This window comes from Artemia franciscana, chromosome 13 (assembly GCF_032884065.1).
Source record: "Artemia franciscana chromosome 13, ASM3288406v1, whole genome shotgun sequence".
Lineage (NCBI taxonomy): Eukaryota > Metazoa > Arthropoda > Branchiopoda > Anostraca > Artemiidae > Artemia > Artemia franciscana.
In genome coordinates this window covers 36,465,549-36,485,015 of record NC_088875.1, presented here as the reverse complement: position 1 = coordinate 36,485,015, position 19,467 = coordinate 36,465,549, and the positions used below count along the sequence as shown (strand labels likewise).

Below are 19,467 nucleotides of genomic sequence, written 5' to 3'. Positions count from 1 at the left end.
AAAAGGCTATCGCATGGTTTATTTTTCTATTTTTGTTCTTAATACAAATAATTAGCTTCCTACAAAAGTTGAAAAAGCTCCAGCAAGTTGAAACCATTTTGTTTCGTCAAACAAAAAGTATTATAAAATAGTAAGAATAACTACATACTATATGAAATTGTATTACTGCAAGAATAATTACAATAATTTTCTTTTCCAATAAAAAGCCTTAGAAAGTTACCAAGATACTCTAGGGTATCTGATTTGAGATGGAATGTCATATTTATATATCTTTGATTTCATTTTAATTAATTTAACATATTTTAATTTAAGTAGGAACATTTGTATAATTTTTGCAATTTTGGACATTATCACTATACGATTGTACAAAAGTTTTTTTTTCAAAGCAGAAACTAGTCAGCTGGTGATCATATTAGTTTAGTATTTTTAATTACAATAATTTTCTTCTCCAATAAAAAGCCTTATAAAGTCACCAAATATACTCTAGGGTATCTGATTTGAGATGGAATGTCATATTTATATATCTTTGATTTCATTTTAATTAATTTAGCATCTTTTAATTTAAGTGGGATCATTTGTATAATTTTAGCAATTTTGGACATTAACACTATATGATTGTACAAAAGTTTTTTTTCAAAGCAGAAACTAGTCAGCTGGTGATCATATTAGTTTGAGTATTTTTAATTACAATAATTTTCTTCTCCAATAAAAAGCCTTATAAAGTCCCCAAATATACTCTAGGGTATCTGATTTGAGATGGAATGTCATATTTATATATCTTTGATTTCATTTTAATTAATTTAACATATTTTAATTTAAGTAGGATCATTTGTATAATTTTAGCAATTTTGGACATTATCACTATATGCTTGTACAAAAGTTTTTTTTTTTTTCAAAGCAGAAACTAGTCAGCTGGTGATCATATTAGTTTGAATATTATAGCATATGAAAAACGCTAAAAACTTTGAAAAAAGCTACACAAATAATTGTTTAGGTTGGATAATCAACAAGGGCAAACCAGATTTAGACTTTTCAATAGTATCAAACATTCGATGAATTACTCTGTGAATATCTCATATCCTTTTGTGACAACATGAACACAAACAAATGGATTGTTTTTTCTTGTTATTCTGAGCAGTCACTATGAGTGACAATACATCTGATTCCAAAACTTAAAAGTTGAACAGTTTATAAAATTAGGACTGGTAGAATTAGTTTACTTTCCAACCACTTATCTTGAGGGTCTGTACCTAGAAATCCACTATTATGAAGTATAACATTCCGAAAATTTACCACAAAAATTTATTAATACATTAATCAAATTTACTGGTAATTTCATAACTATTTCAAAGTTGCTTTTATACATATAAATACTATACAGACTTCACTGATATGGGCTGTAATATTAGCTAAAATTGCCATGGCGATTTAAGTCATGGTTTTTGTGTAGTAATATTTGCACTGGACAAAATTAAATTGACATGCCACTAGTTGAGTCAGTGATATTTTTTAAAATGATTGGAGAACCTCCTGATGGAGCTGACAGAACGTCTTCTAGGAACATTTGTTTCAAGTCTGCTTCACATGGGAACTGATTTCTGGGTGGATCATTATGACACAGGAAGCTACTACAACAAAGGTACTTGGCAGTACCTTTGGCACAACAAAGTAGGTGATTTGGGCAAATTGTATTGGCTTCAAAGTAAGAACAGGGAAGACACAATTTATGGCAATAGATCACACTGATCCTCTTTTGCTAATTGTAAATCAAGTACAGTTGGATCAGTTCAACAGTTCCACATACCTTAGCTCTCACTTTGTACTGATGGATCTTCAGGCGTCAATATTCAACAGCGATTGCAGAAAGCACAGACAGCCTTTGCCTCCCTCAGAAAACTGTTGTGGAACCGGCATGAAATTAGCGAACACACCGAAGATTGAGCCTACCTGGCTTTGGTTTGAACAATCCTTCTTTATGGATGCGAAATTTATTCAGTGAAGCAACTACATGAAAATGTGCTGAAGGTGTTGAGCATACCTGTCTATATAGAATCCTCAGGATTCCCCTGAGTGATTGAATATCAAACGTGGATATATAACAAACGTGTGATATCAAGATATGTGTTGCCATCACAATCAAGGAACATTGACTGAAATGGTTGGGCCATGTCTTACAGAGGCCACCAGAGTACTTGCCTCACTAAATCCTTTATGTTGATCCCTTCAGCTCACAGAAGAAACACCAAGGAAGACAGCAGAAAGATTGGTAGAACTTGGTTAAATTAGATAGTAGAACTTGCAAAGTAGCTGGTAGAAGACCTTTCTACATGGTTCAAACAGGTCTCAAAGATCCTTGCCTGATTCCTACCACAAGTAAGTAGTACCACAACAAAGGTTACAACAAGCTGATTTCTTAACCTAGACCTGACAGGAACTATAAAATAAATTCCTTGAAAGGGGAGTCAGATAGCGTGTGGACTCTTTACTTCTAAATATTGACACAGTAGCCACATCCAAAGACTTCAAAAGTAACATAAAGAGTTTTGAGTGACTATTGTTAGAAAACTACATATTTATTACTAGATGATGTAGGAGTTCAAGTAGATCAGTAAGAGCATTTGATCTGGTATGACCCTTTCAGAAACCAATTGAGTGAAAAAAGCTTTTAAAAGCAAAATAAATCCTTCAAAAAACAAGTCTGAGTGATGGATGTTTAGCATGAAAGCACTTGATTATCCCTTACTGTTGAAAGTTACAAAGGTATCCACTACTGTAAACATTAACACAAAAATGACAATACATTAACTAAATTAGTTTTAGATGTGGTAAAGAAACATACTTCACCCTGAAGCCCATAAGCCAACACTATAAAATTGTGAAAGTTTTTTCCTGCTAGACAGTTGGTGCATCAAAAACAAACCATTTATCATGAAATTGCATAGTCCTGCAAGACAACTGATATATATTAAAATCAAATCTTTGATTTTTTTTTTTTTCAAACTGGCCTACAAACAGATTTTTTGAGGTTTGGGCTCTAATGTTTCTTGAGTGAAAATAGAAAACGTTGGTGCAGTGCTTTGTAGTATAGTAGGCTGTTGTACCAATGACTATTTGTTTACAAAAGAAATACAAACCTTTTCAAGGGATTGGGTTATTTCTTCAATCTTTTGTATGTATGTTAGATTCAATCTTTCAAAATTGTTTTGCCAACTTGATAGAAGCTCTTTTTGCTCCATCATTACCAAACTTGTTCTATTCAATTCTGAAAAAAACAAACCTTCAATAAAAAAAGTTAATTATTCCTGAAATTAACAGTTTCATCAGAAAAAAACAATATTCCAAAAATTGATATCAAGAGGTGAAATTGATATGTAATTGAATATATATTAAACACCTGTTTTTGAGAGGCAACATAACTTATTTGTTAGCAAATTTGATAATAATAATAATATAAAAAAATTATCCTTGGCACCAATCAAAATTTTTGTTGTTGTTTTATATTTCCTAATAGGTTAAAGCAGGAGATACAAAAACTGACAATGTTCGTCTATTTATTACCAGTTCAAACTTTACCTGACTTTAATATTTTAGAATATAAATTGACTAAATCTGAAGGAATAGCTGTCTCTACCAAACCCTCCACTCTATACACAACAGCTTAGCATGCACTACTTGAAAACTTATTTGAATGTGACAAATGTAGCAACTTGGTAAATGCTACTCCATCCCATAGCAGTGACTTGCAGACCATTTGCTTTACCAAATTTCTGTCTTTAGAGTAATTGAACTGGTTGCAGCAATCTCTATGAACAACTGAAGAAAATTACATAAGAAATTGGTAAAAATATTTTTTGCAAGCATTCTTTTCTGGCAAAATACCTTTAATCAGAAAACCACTTCCACCTAATGGCATTTTTTTTATATATGCTTGCCCACTTGAGAAAAATAAAGGCAGTCATCTATACTGATATGTTGCTCATCTTGACAACTATCAATTAATCTAAATAATTAGGCAATTTAGCAAGAATAAGTAGTTGGCCCTAACAACACAGAATTAACACAGCTGAGATGACATTGCTTCAAACAAGGCAAAACGGTCAAAGATATTACATTTATAAACAGTGCCATCAATTTACAGAAATGCGGAGGAAAGCCAAATGTGCTTTCTAAATCTGTGGGTGGAGGGGAGGGTAGGTTTTTGCAGTTCTTCCCAATAAAAATACCAAAAAAGACATTTCCAATAAAAATATATCAAAAAAGGTAATTTTTCAAAATAGCCTATAGGGGATAGGACAAAAAATCTAGGGGGAAGGACAATGTCTAGATGAAAGTCTCATCATCAAATTTATAATATCTGAGAAGCCTTCAACACAAATTCCAGCTCTTTGCCTACAATATTATATTAGCTTTTAATGATGACACCATCAGGTCAACCTGAGAGAGGGAGAAAGAAATTTACCACTTGCTATTTTTTTCCTTTGAAGGAATGTATTTAGACTAAATATTAGGAATAAGGACTAAGGGGCTACTCATGTTGTTATTAGGAATAAGAAACAGGAGGGGATAACCTTAAAGGCAAAACATTTTCTTTACCTGTCCCTAAATAAAGGACTGCAGTTTGGACTTCACTGCACATACAATGTTGAAGCTTTATAGGCAAGGTTGCCAACTTATCTCCAGTAGACCGAGAGCAAACAATAACAACACTATAGCATTATCTACATTGTCTTTTTGCAGGATCAACCTAATGGACCTCTCCCTCCCCCATAAAATCTGAGCAAATTAAATAGAAGCATCAAGTTGCTACCCCCCAGAGAAAACCATTGAGTCTGTCTTCTCTCTTTAGATACCACTTGTGTGTACTTATGGTAATAGGCATGACTGTGTTTGGTGGTCAGGGGTAATATCAAGTCTCCTCCAGAACATTTCAACATCCTTTGCATAAACCTATTTATTCCTCATTCAATCTATCTATTGTATACCTTATTTACCCCTCTTAAATTAAAAACCAGGATAGATGTATGAAAGGTAGACTTCCATTAAGCTTTTTAATGGCCTAGAAAGAGTGGCATAGACAATTTAGGAAATACCTTCCAAATAAATGTTTTCCTCATTATCTGTCTCAAAAAATTCATCAAGACCTTCTTGTAACTCTTCTGGCAACAATACAGACTTCTAGAATAAAACAGAATTTTAATGGCAGCATGTTTTCTACAACAGCTGAGAAAGAATAGGACAGGGGAGTCTTTGATTGATACAATTGTAAAAAAAAATAGCTTCTTTCATTTCAAACATACCCAAAATAGCCAAATATAAAACATTTGTCTGACACCTCTCTATTTAAATTAGCCTAAGAAAATAGTTCAAAATTTGTTGATAACATATTGACTCTTAAAGTTCCCTGTACAAACAAAAGACACTAGTAATCAATCCAGTAGTAATAGATGGCAGCAATCTAACACATGTATACATGTGGTAAAAACCTAAAAAAAAATTATGGATTTTATTTTAAAGGAGATTGGGTTTGAAACACCAAGTAAGTTTTTGGCTAAAGCATCCATGATTTTATAATGAGTCCTTTTGGAACCACTTGTTTCAGATTACACCTGTTCTTTGTTTTTACCAATAGGATAATGTGGTTAATTAGTAGGATAGTCAATAATCTAGAAAGGGATCCAACACAAAGCCAAAGAGTAAATAATAGTTATAACAATTAACTGCAAGTAATTTCTTGTTACTATTTACTTTCATCAAGTTTAACTTTTCTTACTTTTTTATTTAGGGTTTACAGTGTTTTATATTTAGAAGATGCCCAGGATTGCTCAACTCTGCAATTTGACTTTTCTACACTGCGATTTCCTTCCCCACCTTTTCTTGCTATAATTATTTTGAAAGTCTTTCACTATAACAAAGCAGAGAAAAACAAAATTTTTAACAATCCAAAAACAGGTTTTAGAATATACAGAGAAATCAGAAAGCTCATCCTTCAGATCAATTCAAAGGAATCATCCTTCATATCAGTCAAAAAGATCCACTCCTGGCAAAAAAAAATTAAAAATAGGTGACCAAAAAGGTGCAACTCCTGATTTCAGATGATCAGCCTATAGAGATACAAGGTATAAAAGTGCTTTAAAATTAACTCATAAGACTGAATAGAATCAATCAAAACTGCATGATAGTTTTATGGATGAATGGAATGACACTATTTATGTTTATTGATCCAAAAGGCTCTACTAGCTGCTTTAATAGAAATAATTTATAGTGTTTAAAACAATTCTTGTCTTCCATGGCTTATTTTACCATCTAAGACACTTACAAACTAAAAGTTTCTCACCTTTCCAATTGATCTACTTTTGCATATGAATTTGTCCTTTTCTTAACCCTCTTTCAGGGGGGAGAGGGTATTTGATTTAGCCTTTGATGATATGTGCTGCAATTGATAAAATTTTAACTGTTTGTCAATGAGAACTACTAGGTCCTTTTCATCTGAACTAGTTTTCAGAAAATAGAGTCTGACTTTGATTCAAACATTATGTTTGAGTGGCAAAGATTATATTTGCCAAAATGGAAGACACTGCACTTAGATATGTTATATTCTGGCAGCCAGTCTGCAGCCCATACTTGAATTTTGAATATATCTTATTAAATACTAAATCTCTGACCAGATCTAAAAATTTTTGAAATATCAGCATAAAGAGTCATACTGTTTTATGTTCCTTTATTTAGTCATTTACATAAATGAGAAAAACACTGGGACCCAGTGCTATACCCTGAGGCACACTGCTAATTACCTCACATTTACAGGGGGGGGGGGCTGGAGACTGTGCTGATTGGGAGATAAAAGATTATTGTTGAAACAATAGGCTAGAAGCTATAATTATCTCTATAGCCTTGGCAACAGCAGATATTAGAACAATAGGAAGATAATCCTTGGGCTTTTATATAATCACATTTCTTGAAATTTGATGTTACATGTGTTTCTTTCAATTCTGAAGGCATTTTCTCAACTATTGATGATTCTTGAGGAAAAGAATTGGGTGTGGACTCTGATTAGTGTAGACTGCTTAACAAGTTTTTGGGAGTGTAAGCCTTCATTAACTTAAAGGTTAGAATGGCATCACCTCTATTTATCCTGTATAAAAGTGTTGAAAGTTTCAGCTTAGGTAGTCCTGAAGGGTAAAAAAAAAACTCCTGAATGCCAGATATTGTATTGGTGGCATGTCTCTACACATCTTCCAAAAACTTTTGTCTATTTTAAAATATTGGGAGGCTAGAGACATTCCAACATTGAGCATGGGTTAGACTGGTCCCTTATGCAAAAGACTGATGACTTTGGAGGAACAAGTAGAAAGAGTACACTTTGTAGGCTAGTTCTAGATTGCACTCATCCAGTTCTAAGTGGCCTAGCCCAGTCTCAACCATCAGCAAATTTTAAGAAGGCTAGCTAAAATTATCTACATCATTTCCCAAGATAAAGAAATGTCAAGACAAGACAAAATTAAACATAGCCTACTAATGAAATTGGCATATTGTCAAAACATTTGGGTAAATACAAAGTTTACAACACTTTATAACATGTGTTAATATCCTTCAAATTAGACAATACATGGACTATAATATAAGACTAGCATTTATAATCAGCCTAGGCTATGCTTTCCAGGCCACAGCCTAATTTTTACTAGTCTACTTAGAAAATGATGAAGAAAAACAAAGCAGTTTTTGATGTTAGAATCGAATGAAAATGACATAAATATCTTATTAACCCCAAATGTGTCACTCTTGCAAAATGAATCAAGGCTAGTTAAGCTTCCCTCATTTACAACAATGATAGATGATGATGGACTGGTCTGATAGTTAAATTCTGCGGCTACTGGTTGGTCTTTTTCATCAAACAGCTTATTCGATTCCATTTTCAATGCAAAATTGTTGTTATTCTAACAGTTGCAAATGTCACAATTGCAACACTAGGCAATAGACACGTTTCAAAAATATGAATTTTTATGCTGTCAGCTATAAAGCTGCGTCTACATAAGATTTGTGTAGCCGAAAGAGAATTGTTAACAAATAGAAATATTTGGCATTAAATTCTTCAACAAGTATTCGATTTGTCAAAGATATAAGATATTCTTTAACAATGATAGCTAACATTTTTTTTACTGAGGAAAAACCCCTATGGTGTCTTTTGTTAAACTCTAGGTACTTACCAAGGACAAAAAGGATGATATATATTTACGTCTATGTACCCTTTCTCACTATGTTAAAAAGAATTGGGTATCTGTGTGGCTTTAGGCTATGCATGATGATGTTCATTCATGCTAGCAGCCTGAAATACTTAGGATAGACGAGCATAGGGACCAAATTTACTGTTGCCATAAAATTATTTCACTTCGATGTCTCTATTACACACATTTTGCTTGTGTCAATGATCAAGGCCTTTTTAGCATCCGTTTCCTTTCACACACATTTTGGATTCACTTGTTCAAATTTTTTTGCACAGTATGTCTAATTGAAATTCTAAAAGAAACTGGCAAGGCGTTCATTTTTGTTATTTTTATTCCTGTTCCTCCAAACGAACTGATTCCTTAGCTTTGTGGTGTTCTGCTGCAAAAAAAGAAATAGCACGTTAGGCAGCTTGTAAACCAAACAGTTTGTGGTAACGAACGGAGAGGAGAGACCCGGCGCAACTGTATTCAAGACTCTAAAAAAGCCAAAAGATACATCAAAAGAATCAGATTTGTGTGCTGATTTCAATATATAAATATCATCAAATTTAGTCCTACCCAACAAAAGTTAAGAGCCTGGAAAAATTTGCCTTATTTTCAAAAAAAGGGGAAACACCTGGTAAAAGCCATATAAACTTATTGAAAATAACACCATCAGATTTAGCGTATTAGAGAACTCCACTGTAAAAGTTTCAATGTCCTATCTGCAAAAATGCGGGATTTTGTATTTTTTGCGAGAAAAAAATCGCAGTTACGTGTTTAATTGTTTTGGTTTGTTTTTTCCCCAGGGGTGACTGGTCCTAAAATGTCAGGAGAGGCCTTATTCAGCATAAATTAAAAACTATTGTGCCCTTTATAAGTAACCAGAAACTGGTGGATAGCTAGGCCCTCTCCCATGCTCTCTTTTCCCTTAATCCCCCACAGCTCTCGGGGAAGGGCTGCAAGTTATGAACTTTGGCCATGATTTACATATAGTAATGGTTATTGGAAAGTATAGAAAGTTTTCAGTGGGATTTTTTTTTGTATAGGGGTGGGGGATTGGGGGGGGAAGGGGGTAGGGGGCAAGAGTTATGGGGGAATATTTCCATTGAAGAATTTTACAGCGTGAAGACAGTTTTCCATGAAGGGTGTTCATGATTTTCCAGCATTACAAAAAAAAAAAACGATCAGAAATTAAATAAATAAAAAACAAGTTTTTTTAACCGAAAGTAAGGAGCAACATTAAAACTTAAACGAACCGAAATTATTACGTATATGAGGAGGTTCTTCCCCTCATCAATACCATGCTCTTTACACTAAAGCTTTTTTTAGAACTTTCAAAATAGCTATTTGTTCTCGTTAAGCGGTCTTTGTGATTCAAGGGTCATTCTGTTGCAGTTCCGAAAATTATAGGGAGGTATATGGACTACCAACAAGTCCTTTCACCTCTTTGACATCTTCTCTAGAAAAACTAGCTACTGGAAGCGCTATTCTCCTCCAATCTGCAAACAATGGATATATACGATTATGAAGAATAATACACTATTATTGATTGTGGGAAGTACGAGTACCTGAGCTACCTGTCCCCAGCAGTTTAAGGCACTAGGCACGCCAGTGCCAATACGGCTCTTCCTACTCATTCCTGCTCTCTTCTGCACAATCAAAAACTATGGATAAATCGCGTCCCTTTAAAAATTGACTTCTTCAAGCTTTAATCTTTATTAAACAATATTTCTCTTCTTTAAGGTATCAATTGCTGTCTTAAATATCTTACGATCAATTTCCCATGGTAGGTTAGAATCCAGGATAGCTGTATAAGTATTTGGAATCTTAGCAAAGGAGCAGAAACGCTTAAGAGCAACAGTCTCCTCACTCTGAGCCTGACAATCAAATAAAATATGCTGGATTGTTTCCTCTGCTGAAAAGCAGATTCGGCATAAAGGGGAATGATGTAGCTTCCAATTAAATAACAAGCTATTTAGAAGTAGGGCACCTGATTTCAGCCGGTAATATAGCACTGTATTTAATCTTGTATGAAATGGAGATAACATTAATTTACTGTGATTAACTTTGGATCTTTGCCTGATAATATCTCGTGAATTGAGGTCATAGGAAAGACTAGGAGATAACAAGGAAGCCTTTGCTGCTAGAGAATCAGCCATATCCTTAATAGAATCAGCCATATCCATAGACATTAACCTTCCTTAATTGCGGGGTAAGGGTTCAATAGCCAGACGAAATTTCGAGCTCAAAACACTCGGCGCTACTACTTGATTTGCAACTAAACAAATGAACCAACCACCATGTTCTGTTTGCAGTCAAAATGTAACCAAAAGCAGCGGCGGTGCAAAATGCACGAAATGCCATAAGTGGTGCCATCTGACGTGCGGAAAGACAAAATACTCACGTGAACTAGCAAGCATCTTTGTTTGCCCTAGCTGCAAGCCTGCGAATACAAGCTCACCTGCATCGGGAGTCAAAACCCGATCGAACCCAGAAGTAGCCCCTAGTCCAAATCTACCGCCGAAAAACAACTCAATTCCGATCAGCAAAAACAACGATATGCCAACAACATTCAGAGACAAAAACAACATCTCGGATCAGAGCTTGGGACAGGGAAAAGCCACCTTACCTGAAGCGGTCGAGCTCAGCGCTGCAAATGAACTATGCAGCTACTGTCATCTACAGACAGAAAATTCCACGGCCATCAAATGCTTTTTCTGTGGTGAATACGAGCACGCGGGATGTAGACAATTAAACGCCGATCTATTCCTAATAATTAAGAGCCTAGATCCTGATTCACGTCTTTTCAAATACGAATGCGAGAGCTACAACAAAAGAAACGTATCGTTCCTGCAGCTAAAACTGAGGGAAGCGTTCCAGTTAAATGCACCCAGTCCTTCGCTCCCAGCTCCTGTTCCAACGGAAAGCACCATCCAAAGCTATGATACTACTGTTGATGTGATACTGAAGGCTGATAAGGAAAAACAACTTAGAGAAGGAAAACGGACAAATGTTGCGATCTTTGGTCTCCCGGAGTCAGAAGACACCTCTGACAAAGACTTGGTGATTAACCTAACTACAGAGAATGATTTGGGAGCTCACCTGCAGGACGACGACATTCGTGAGGTCGTACGCGTGGGGAGTCAAATAAATGGCAGTAAGCCACGCGTCTTAGTAGTCAAACTGAAGGACTCAATCGACACAATCAAGAAGCGACAGAAGATTCTCAGCGCAGCCCCAAATCTAAGAAAATCGACCAACGAATTTGTAAAAAACCAGGTCTACATAAACCCTGATCGAACACCAATGCAAAGGGCACAATTGGCACAACAGCGTCGAGCAAAGTCGAGCCAAGGTCAGCAAGCACAGCAACACTCTAATGTTACTGGAAGCACCAATTCCAGGTCCAACGGGAACCAGAGAATGAGACAACAAGCGAGACCATCAAATGGTCCCAGCCAACGACAGCCCCAAAATTGACGAGAAAAAGGCCTAAGCCATACAAATGAATCCGAAAAAAAAATGAAATGCCTCTATTTCAACGCTGACTCTCTCTTAAGCAAAATGGAGGAAGCAAAGCAGGTTATCAAACTGGAAAATCCGGATATTGTGGCAATAGTAGAAGTTAAACCAAAAAACTACAGATACTCACCTACCGTCACAGAGCTCAGTATCGAAGATTATTATCTGTATGAACAAAATCTGGAAGAGAATACAGGTAGAGGGATAGTCTGCTATTGTCGAAAAGGCATCAACGTGCATCCAATATCGAGGTCAACCAACACGATCGAGCCCAAAGAAAGTCTGTGGATCTGCATTAAGTCTAAAACGACCAGCGACACTGTTCTTGGGATCTGTTATCGTAGCCCCAACAACACTGACACATCCGACGAAGCTCTGTTCTCGCAAATAGCAGCATTCGCTAAGAACACCAACCAAAAGCTTGCTATTATAGGAGATTTCAATCTCCCTAAGATAGACTGGAATAGGCGATACACCACGGAATCTACCGCAAGCTTGACGAGTAAATTCCTGGACGTTATTAACGAACACTTTCTAGAGCAGCTAATATCTGAGCCAACAAGGATGTGGGGATCTGACACACCAAGTATCCTCGACTTGTTACTGGTAAGCGATGGAGACCTGGTATCAGATATTAAGCAGTTGTCACCAATCGGTAAATCGGATCACTCGGTAATTGTGTTTAGCTTGGAAACGGAGGTTTTGAAGACACGTGTGGCACTGAAACGTAACTACTACAAGGGAGATTACGTTGCTATGAGAAGAGAGCTTTCGGATGTCAACTGGACTGAAGAATTCAGTGGGTTGGAGTCGTTAGACACCATTTACACAAGGTTCACTAAGATTGTAGCCTCAATGGAAGAACAATTTATTCCTATGCACAATAAATACACCCGTGTTGCATTAACTAAAGCCAATATTGAACTGATTAAAGCAAAACAAAAAGCATGGAGAGACTACAAAAGTAATCGACTAAGTAACGACCGAGAGAAAACATTCAAGAGGCTCCGCAACAGGGTTCGAAAAGCAACAAGAAGAGAAGGAAAGCTTAGAGAACGTAAATTAGCTTTCTCCTTGAAAGAAAACCCAAAAATTTTCTGGAAATACGTGAACAGCAGAAGGAAAAACAAAGGTGGAGTCTCATCTCTTTACGATCCCGTGAAACAAAACCTGGTACACGACCCCATGGACAAGGCAAATTTTCTCAACAGCCAGTTCTCTTCTGTTTTTACTCAGGAACCTGAGAACGAAGACCACTTTAGCCGCGAGGAACCAATTCAGGGTATAAGCGAATTGATAAGACCGATAGAGATCAAACATAGCGATGTTCTAAAAAAACTTAGAGAACTTAACCCAAGCAAGTCCACAGGCCCAGACAATCTACATCCAAAACTGCTCAAAGAACTTGCAACGGTAATAACAGAGCCACTAGTCTACATTTACAGAAAGTCTCTTGAACTCGGTGAGCTTCCCACTATTTGGAAAAAAGCTATTGTCGTCCCAATATACAAAGGTGGGAAACGAGAAGACCCATCAAACTACAGACCGATAAGCCTCACTTGTATTACGTGTAAAGTACTCGAGTCTCTCATTGCAGACCACACCCTAGAACACTTAAAACGAGAAAAAATACTTACCGAAAAGCAGTTTGGTTTTCTTAAGGAACGATCTGCAGCGATCCAACTGCTTTGTGCCACAGATGAATGGAAGAAAAACATCGACAAGGGGTTCCAGATTGATCTCATATACTTGGATCTCAAGAAAACCTTTGACAAAGTTCCCCATAAGCGTCTCGTCAAGAAGCTCAGGAAATACGGTCTCTCCTCATCCGGGTCCTCATTCAGTCTTCTTAAATGGATTACGGACTTCTTAACTGGCAGAAAGCAAGTTGTGTGCGTAGAAGGTTGTCTCAGCAATGCCGAAGAAGAAGTTCTTAGCGGAGTACCCTAGGGGTCAATTCTCGGCCCCCTTCTGTTTAATCTCTACATCAACGACCTAGTTGAGGGCATCAAATCTGACATCCTTCTCTACGCGGACGACACAAAGCTCTATCGCGTCATCTCGTCATGTGAAGACATTCACCATCTGCAGGCGGATCTCCAACGAATCGATGACTGGATGAAGAAGTGGATCATGGAAATCAATACCCAGAAAAGTCATATCCTCACTCTGGGTCCACAAAACTTTTCGTCCTCATACTTTCTTGGTTCCGCTGCACTCACTCTTAGTAGAGAAGAAAGAGACCTAGGCATCTTAGTGAATTCTGAACTGAACTTCAGTAGCCACTATGAAGCTGTCGTCAAGAAGGCTTCCAAAGTTGCTGGTATGATCAGAAGAAACTTCTCGTGCGAGGACGACAAAATGCTTGCTACGCTCTATAAGTTCCTTGTCCGCCCGATTCTTGAGTATGGACATTGTTCTACAAGACCATACTACAACAAGGACATAGATGCTCTCGAAAATGTTCAGAGGAGGATAACTAAATTCTCTCCCAGGTTACGCTTCCTTCCCTACGAAGAGCGGCTTAGAAAGCTTGAAATCCCAACCCTCGCATATAGATTCCATCGTGGTGATCTTATTGAAATGTACAAGCTCTGCAATGGAGCCTATGATAACGTACCAGCCCAGAGAATCGTGCAGTTCAATAAAAATCATCTCCGAGGACATCAGTACAAAGTGAGTATGGAACGTTTTTACAAGGACATGGGCCGATGGACTTTCGGCAACCGAGTTGTTCAGCATTGGAACAACTTACCAGAAAGAGTAATCTGCTCCACAAACCTACGGACATTCAAGAAGGAAGTTGATGAATATTATTCAAGTGACATTTTCTCCTTATGCAAATTTAGAAGAAATGCAAATTAATATTTTTGTTTTGTAGAGGCTTAACGGCCTGCCATCAAATTTGCGAATATATTTTATTTATTTTATTTTATATCATTATATTTTATACCTTTATGACTAGGAACATGTTGAAAATAAACTTCATTTTCCTTGATCTTAAGATTAAGAAGCTGTCTTCTAATATTATATAAATCTTTGCCATTAGCAATTCTATTAATATTTTGGATCAGTAGTAATGCTGATTTAGAGTCGGAGAGACAGAATATGTTTTCGGATTCCATGTTATAATTTATAAGTGCATCCAAGGCCAGGCGGATGGCACATAATTCAGCAGACAAGATAGAAGATTCCAATGGGAGAAGAGAATAAATATTCAAATTCAGGGATGGGATACATGCTCCTGCTCCAGCTCTTTCCCTCTGGACAGATCTATTTGTATATATTTTTCTATAGTTGGGTAAGCCCTTAAGATGTGTTCAGCCAAAATAGTCTGGATATCGTAATTAGGAATCAAATCTTTACTAATAGAGATAAGTTCTACTTGACAGCTTGGACGACTCATTTCCCATGGGGGGGACTCGGTAAAGGGATTTGCATAAAGCGAATGTTGATTCCAATTTGGGACCTCCAGTTGAAACTGATTCCGTGATGAATGGGTATTGGGACAGGCTGACTTCTCAGCAAAGGTGTGTGCATATACAGCATGCTTGGCTCCATAAGCCTGGATTTGCGAGAAATACTTTATCCTTAGACTAGATGCTCTTTCACTTAGGGACACCAATCCCGAAAGTGTTCTTAACTTTGACAGAGGAGTATGCTCATGCACACCCAAATCTATTCGAATAGCAGAATTTTGTAAAGATTCAAGGATTTTGAATGAGGATGGGGGACGAGCTGAAAAAATTTGAATCCCATATTCTATATTTGAACGAATATATAATTTGTAAAAATCCAAAATAATTTTTGGGTGACATCCCCACTTACTTCCAGCAAGTCTTTTTAGAATACAAAGTCTCTGAATAATCAGAGATTTCAAAGAATTAATATGTTCATGCCACTGCATTTTAGAATCCAATAATAAACCAAGTAACATCACTGAATTGCAATATGGGATCTCCCTTGAGAAAATTGTCAGTGGATTAGGAGGATCTAGAGTACCATTAGTAAATATAATGGCTTTAGTTTTACTGATTGAGATTGGGAAGCCAAATGCTAAAGAGAATCTCTGGACTAGACTTATATCCTGTTGAATAAGGCTTTGAAGAAGGCTAATATCCTTTCCTGACTTCCAAATGATCAAATCATCTGCATAAAGGCCAAATGATGCATGGGATGCTTGTAATTCAGAAACATACAAGTTGAATAGAAGAGGATTCAATATTGCACCTTGAGGAAGTCCTCTCGTAATGGGGCATTGCTCACTTCTAGACTGTTTTACTTGAACGTAAAAATATCTATCAGTTAGAAAAAACTTTATAAAACTTATAAAAGGATACGGGAAGTCAAGATTTATTAGGATTTTCAATAATTTGTTCTGGACTACATTTCCATAGGCATTCGACCAGTCAAACAGAACAGCCATTGTGACATGTCTTATTTTGAGAGAGTTACAAACATCAATTTCTAGCCGGGTAATGTTGTCTAAAGAACTATGTCCTTTTCTGAAACCTGTTTGTTCACTAGGAAAGAGATTGTTGACTTCAGCAAGCCACTCAATTCTTGATAAGACAAGCCTTTCCAGAACTTTACTAAAGGAAGGTAATACCGATATAGGACGGTAAGACTTGAGATCATTAGATGAATAAGAAGGTTTTAAAGCTGGGAATACCTGAGCAATCTTCCAGGCATCTGGGAACTTTTGACTTGACCAAATAAGATTTTAAAAACTTAAGAGGGCTGTATTAACCACCTTTGGGGACTCAAGAATCCACTTCATATAAATACCATCATAACCTGGGGAAGACTTGATGTTAAGAGAATTAAGTGCTACGCAAAATTCATCTTGGGAAAAAGGTTTCATCAGAGTACCCTTATAAGAACAAGTAAGAGGGAGATTACAAAAAGGAGGTCGGCTGGGATGAAAATCTGAGCAATCATTTTTAAAAACGTTAGTAAACAGATCTGCCTTCTTTTTATCTGAGACAATTGGATATCCATCCTGAATGATATCATATCTACGGTCATCATTAGGCTGCTTTCTACTATTTAGTTGGCTAATGAAATTATGGACCTTTGCAACGGGGGTTCTAAAACTGATACTTGAGCTGAAATTCAGCCATGTACTCTGTTTAGCTCTCTTACAAATTAGTTTCACCTTAGCACATGACTGCTTAATTCTTAGCACATGACTTAATTAATAGCGCATGACTGCTTCATTCTTAAAGAATTGGTATAAAATTTAAACTTAAGCGGAAAGAGCGATGTACTGATGAAGGGCCGAACCCCCTTATATACGTAGTAATTTTTGTTCGTTAAAGTCAAAATGTTACTCATTTTTTTCAGTTGAAAAAAGATAGTCTATTGTCTAAGTTTTGAAAATCCTTTGTAGGCTAAATAAACACCCAAATGCCATTTAACTAATCTAAGCTAACCCACCTTACCTTACTTAACCTAAATCATCAGTATTTGTCCATTAATGTGATATTTGTAGACAATGTTGATGCTGTCTAAGTATGAATTTAGATTATTTGAAAAAGGAAAATGCGGTCAAATTCATGTTAGTTTTTCAGATTTTTTTAACAAAAATTGTACATCAGTTAAAGAAGTAGATATAGGTTCTCCCCTTGCTAAATATGTTAATTAGGGTTGTTCTGCATATTATGAAGCAAAAAAAGTTATGTTAACATGTTTCCTTATGTAGTGGACTGATCTTAAACATACATCAACAATTTTACTGTTTGATTATAGTTTCATTTTGTTAAAGTTATATAATCCACAGGCATTGACTCATCATAATTAATAGGAAAATAATTTACAGGCCTAGACCTTTAAAAATGGTGTCTTTACCATAAGCTGTTAGAATCACTCTTTTTTAAATTTATGCACATAGGCTATAAATTGAATTGACACTGACAATATCAAGAACCAGAAATAACTTAAGAAATATATAATTTGGCCAATATATTTGCACATTAGGGGGGAAGGTAAAGTAGGCTATTGTGAATCTGCTGTCAAAATGTGTTAACTATAATTATTCTGCATATTATGAAGTAAGAAATATTGTTTTTACCCCTTTTCTGTAGCCAAAAATTAAAGAAGATGTATCATCTTCAATGGTAAAGAAAAGGCTTAAAATTGAATTTGTAAGTAAAACCAGTGGCAGATCTAGGGGGCAGGACCTAAGCCCCCCTTCATTTGTTTTCTGGTCCCCTCATTCCTTGTTTTTTTTTACTCTTTTTCTTAGAATAAATCTGGGTAAAATTTATAGTGTTTAAAACAATTCTTGTCTTCCATGGCTTGTTTTGCCATATAAGACACTTACAAACTAAAAGTTTCTCACCTTTCCAACTGACCTACTTTAAGCAAATCTGTCAATTTTGTGAATTATTGGCACCTTTGTCACATTGCTCCCACCCCAAGAGTTTGCTCATTAGTGCCATTCTCACATTAGGCCTCCCCCAAGACTATTCTGTAGCTCCACTTCTGGTAAAACTACTATTATATTAGGATATAAAACAAAAAAAGACATTGATTTGTCTGGTCACCAAATTCATAGCTCAGATGCTATTTATTGCTAAAAAATTCTAGTTCTTTTAATTCTTAGTTGTAAAAGCAGCTGTAATACTTTGAGCAGAAGCAGTAGCATTTGGTTGCAAATATATTCTTTTGATTAGTTCAACACCCCCCACAACAACTCATGTTAAATTCAACTTCATGCACCAGCTGTTCCTAAGATAATTCTGTTTCACCCTTATGACAACCTACATGCATACGAAGTGTTTTGATTTAGTTCATCTTCCCACCTCATAGTTCCTTGAAAATTTCACCTTCATTATATTATGAATAGTTGTAATAGTAGCCACATTAGTAATAATGGTATTACTAGTAGGAATGTTAATAGTAATAGCGGTAGTACTAGTAGCATCACTATTATTAATGCATTGCCTTTTGGTCAGTAGAGCATCCCTCTCATCAAATCCTGGAAATTTCAACTTAACAAAATTAGCCATTGCTATGACATTGCTGATATGGCCTTTTGATAACCTGTAAGTTATTATATTTCTTGAAATTTTCATTCCAGTACTCATAGCTTTAAAAGTAGTTGCAATAGAAGTTGTAGTTGAAATATTAGTAGTAGTAGTAGTAGTAGTAAATAAAGCAGTGATATTAGTATTAGTAGTAGCGTGTACATATTGCCTTTTGGTCAGATGATCTTCCCCTCTAAACGTTCTCTGGCACTTCCAACTTAATACCCAAACCAATCTTTGAAATACGCTCTTTTGACAATGTATATGCGCATAGCATCTTTTGATTTAGTTCAAATTCCCCCTCAATAATGTAAATGGAGTAGTGTGGTAGTAGTAGTGGTAGCAGCAATAGCAGTGATAGTTGAAATAGTATTGGTAATATGCAAATAATACCTTTTTGGTCATACCCCTTATCATTTCCTGAAAGTTCCAAGTTAATGTACTCAGTCACTCCTGAGTTACACCCTTTTGATAATCCATATGCGCATAATGTGTTTTGATTAAGTTCATCACTCGCCTTAACAATCTCTTAAAGGTTCGCCTGAATGCCCTTCGTCTTTTTGAAAAGTAAAGTTTAAACATGCATACCTTTCTCAGTAACTTATATACTATATGTCAACATGATCGAATTTCCTAGCTTACAGCCCTTACCCTGATGACTTTGGGAAGGTTGAAATCCCTGAAGACATATTTACTAGACCTTTCTACAA

The 19,467-nt window shown here is 36.0% G+C and overlaps 3 protein-coding genes across 5 annotated transcripts in view; 2 read left to right on the top strand and 1 right to left on the bottom strand.

The window, feature by feature from the left end:
- The window catches only part of LOC136034880 (uncharacterized), a 30,397-nt gene extending 22,397 nt beyond the window's left edge, over positions 1 to 8,000 (bottom strand). Inside the window, exons 1-3 of one of the 2 annotated variants that reach the window (XM_065716366.1) lie at positions 7,764 to 8,000; positions 5,091 to 5,175; positions 3,135 to 3,262 (exon numbers count right to left, since the gene is read on the bottom strand). In XM_065716366.1, the coding sequence (XP_065572438.1) occupies positions 3,135 to 3,262; positions 5,091 to 5,175; positions 7,764 to 7,910 (360 nt within the window). In that variant the 5' untranslated portion in view covers positions 7,911 to 8,000. Of the gene's footprint in view, positions 1 to 3,134; positions 3,263 to 5,090; positions 5,178 to 7,763 lie in introns of both variants that reach the window. The other variant, XM_065716367.1, reaches the window with a different exon arrangement.
- Positions 1 to 19,467, top strand: part of LOC136034885 (E3 SUMO-protein ligase NSE2-like) — a 235,066-nt gene that overhangs the window by 134,302 nt on the left and 81,297 nt on the right. The gene's annotated exons all lie outside the window — the stretch shown is intronic.
- The window catches only part of LOC136034879 (quinone oxidoreductase-like protein 2 homolog), a 34,451-nt gene continuing 32,217 nt past the window's right edge, over positions 17,234 to 19,467 (top strand). The window contains exon 1 of one of the 2 annotated variants that reach the window (XM_065716364.1): positions 17,234 to 17,286. The gene's annotated coding sequence lies outside the window, so the exon portion shown is untranslated. The remainder of the gene's footprint in view (positions 17,287 to 19,467) is intronic. The other variant, XM_065716365.1, reaches the window with a different exon arrangement.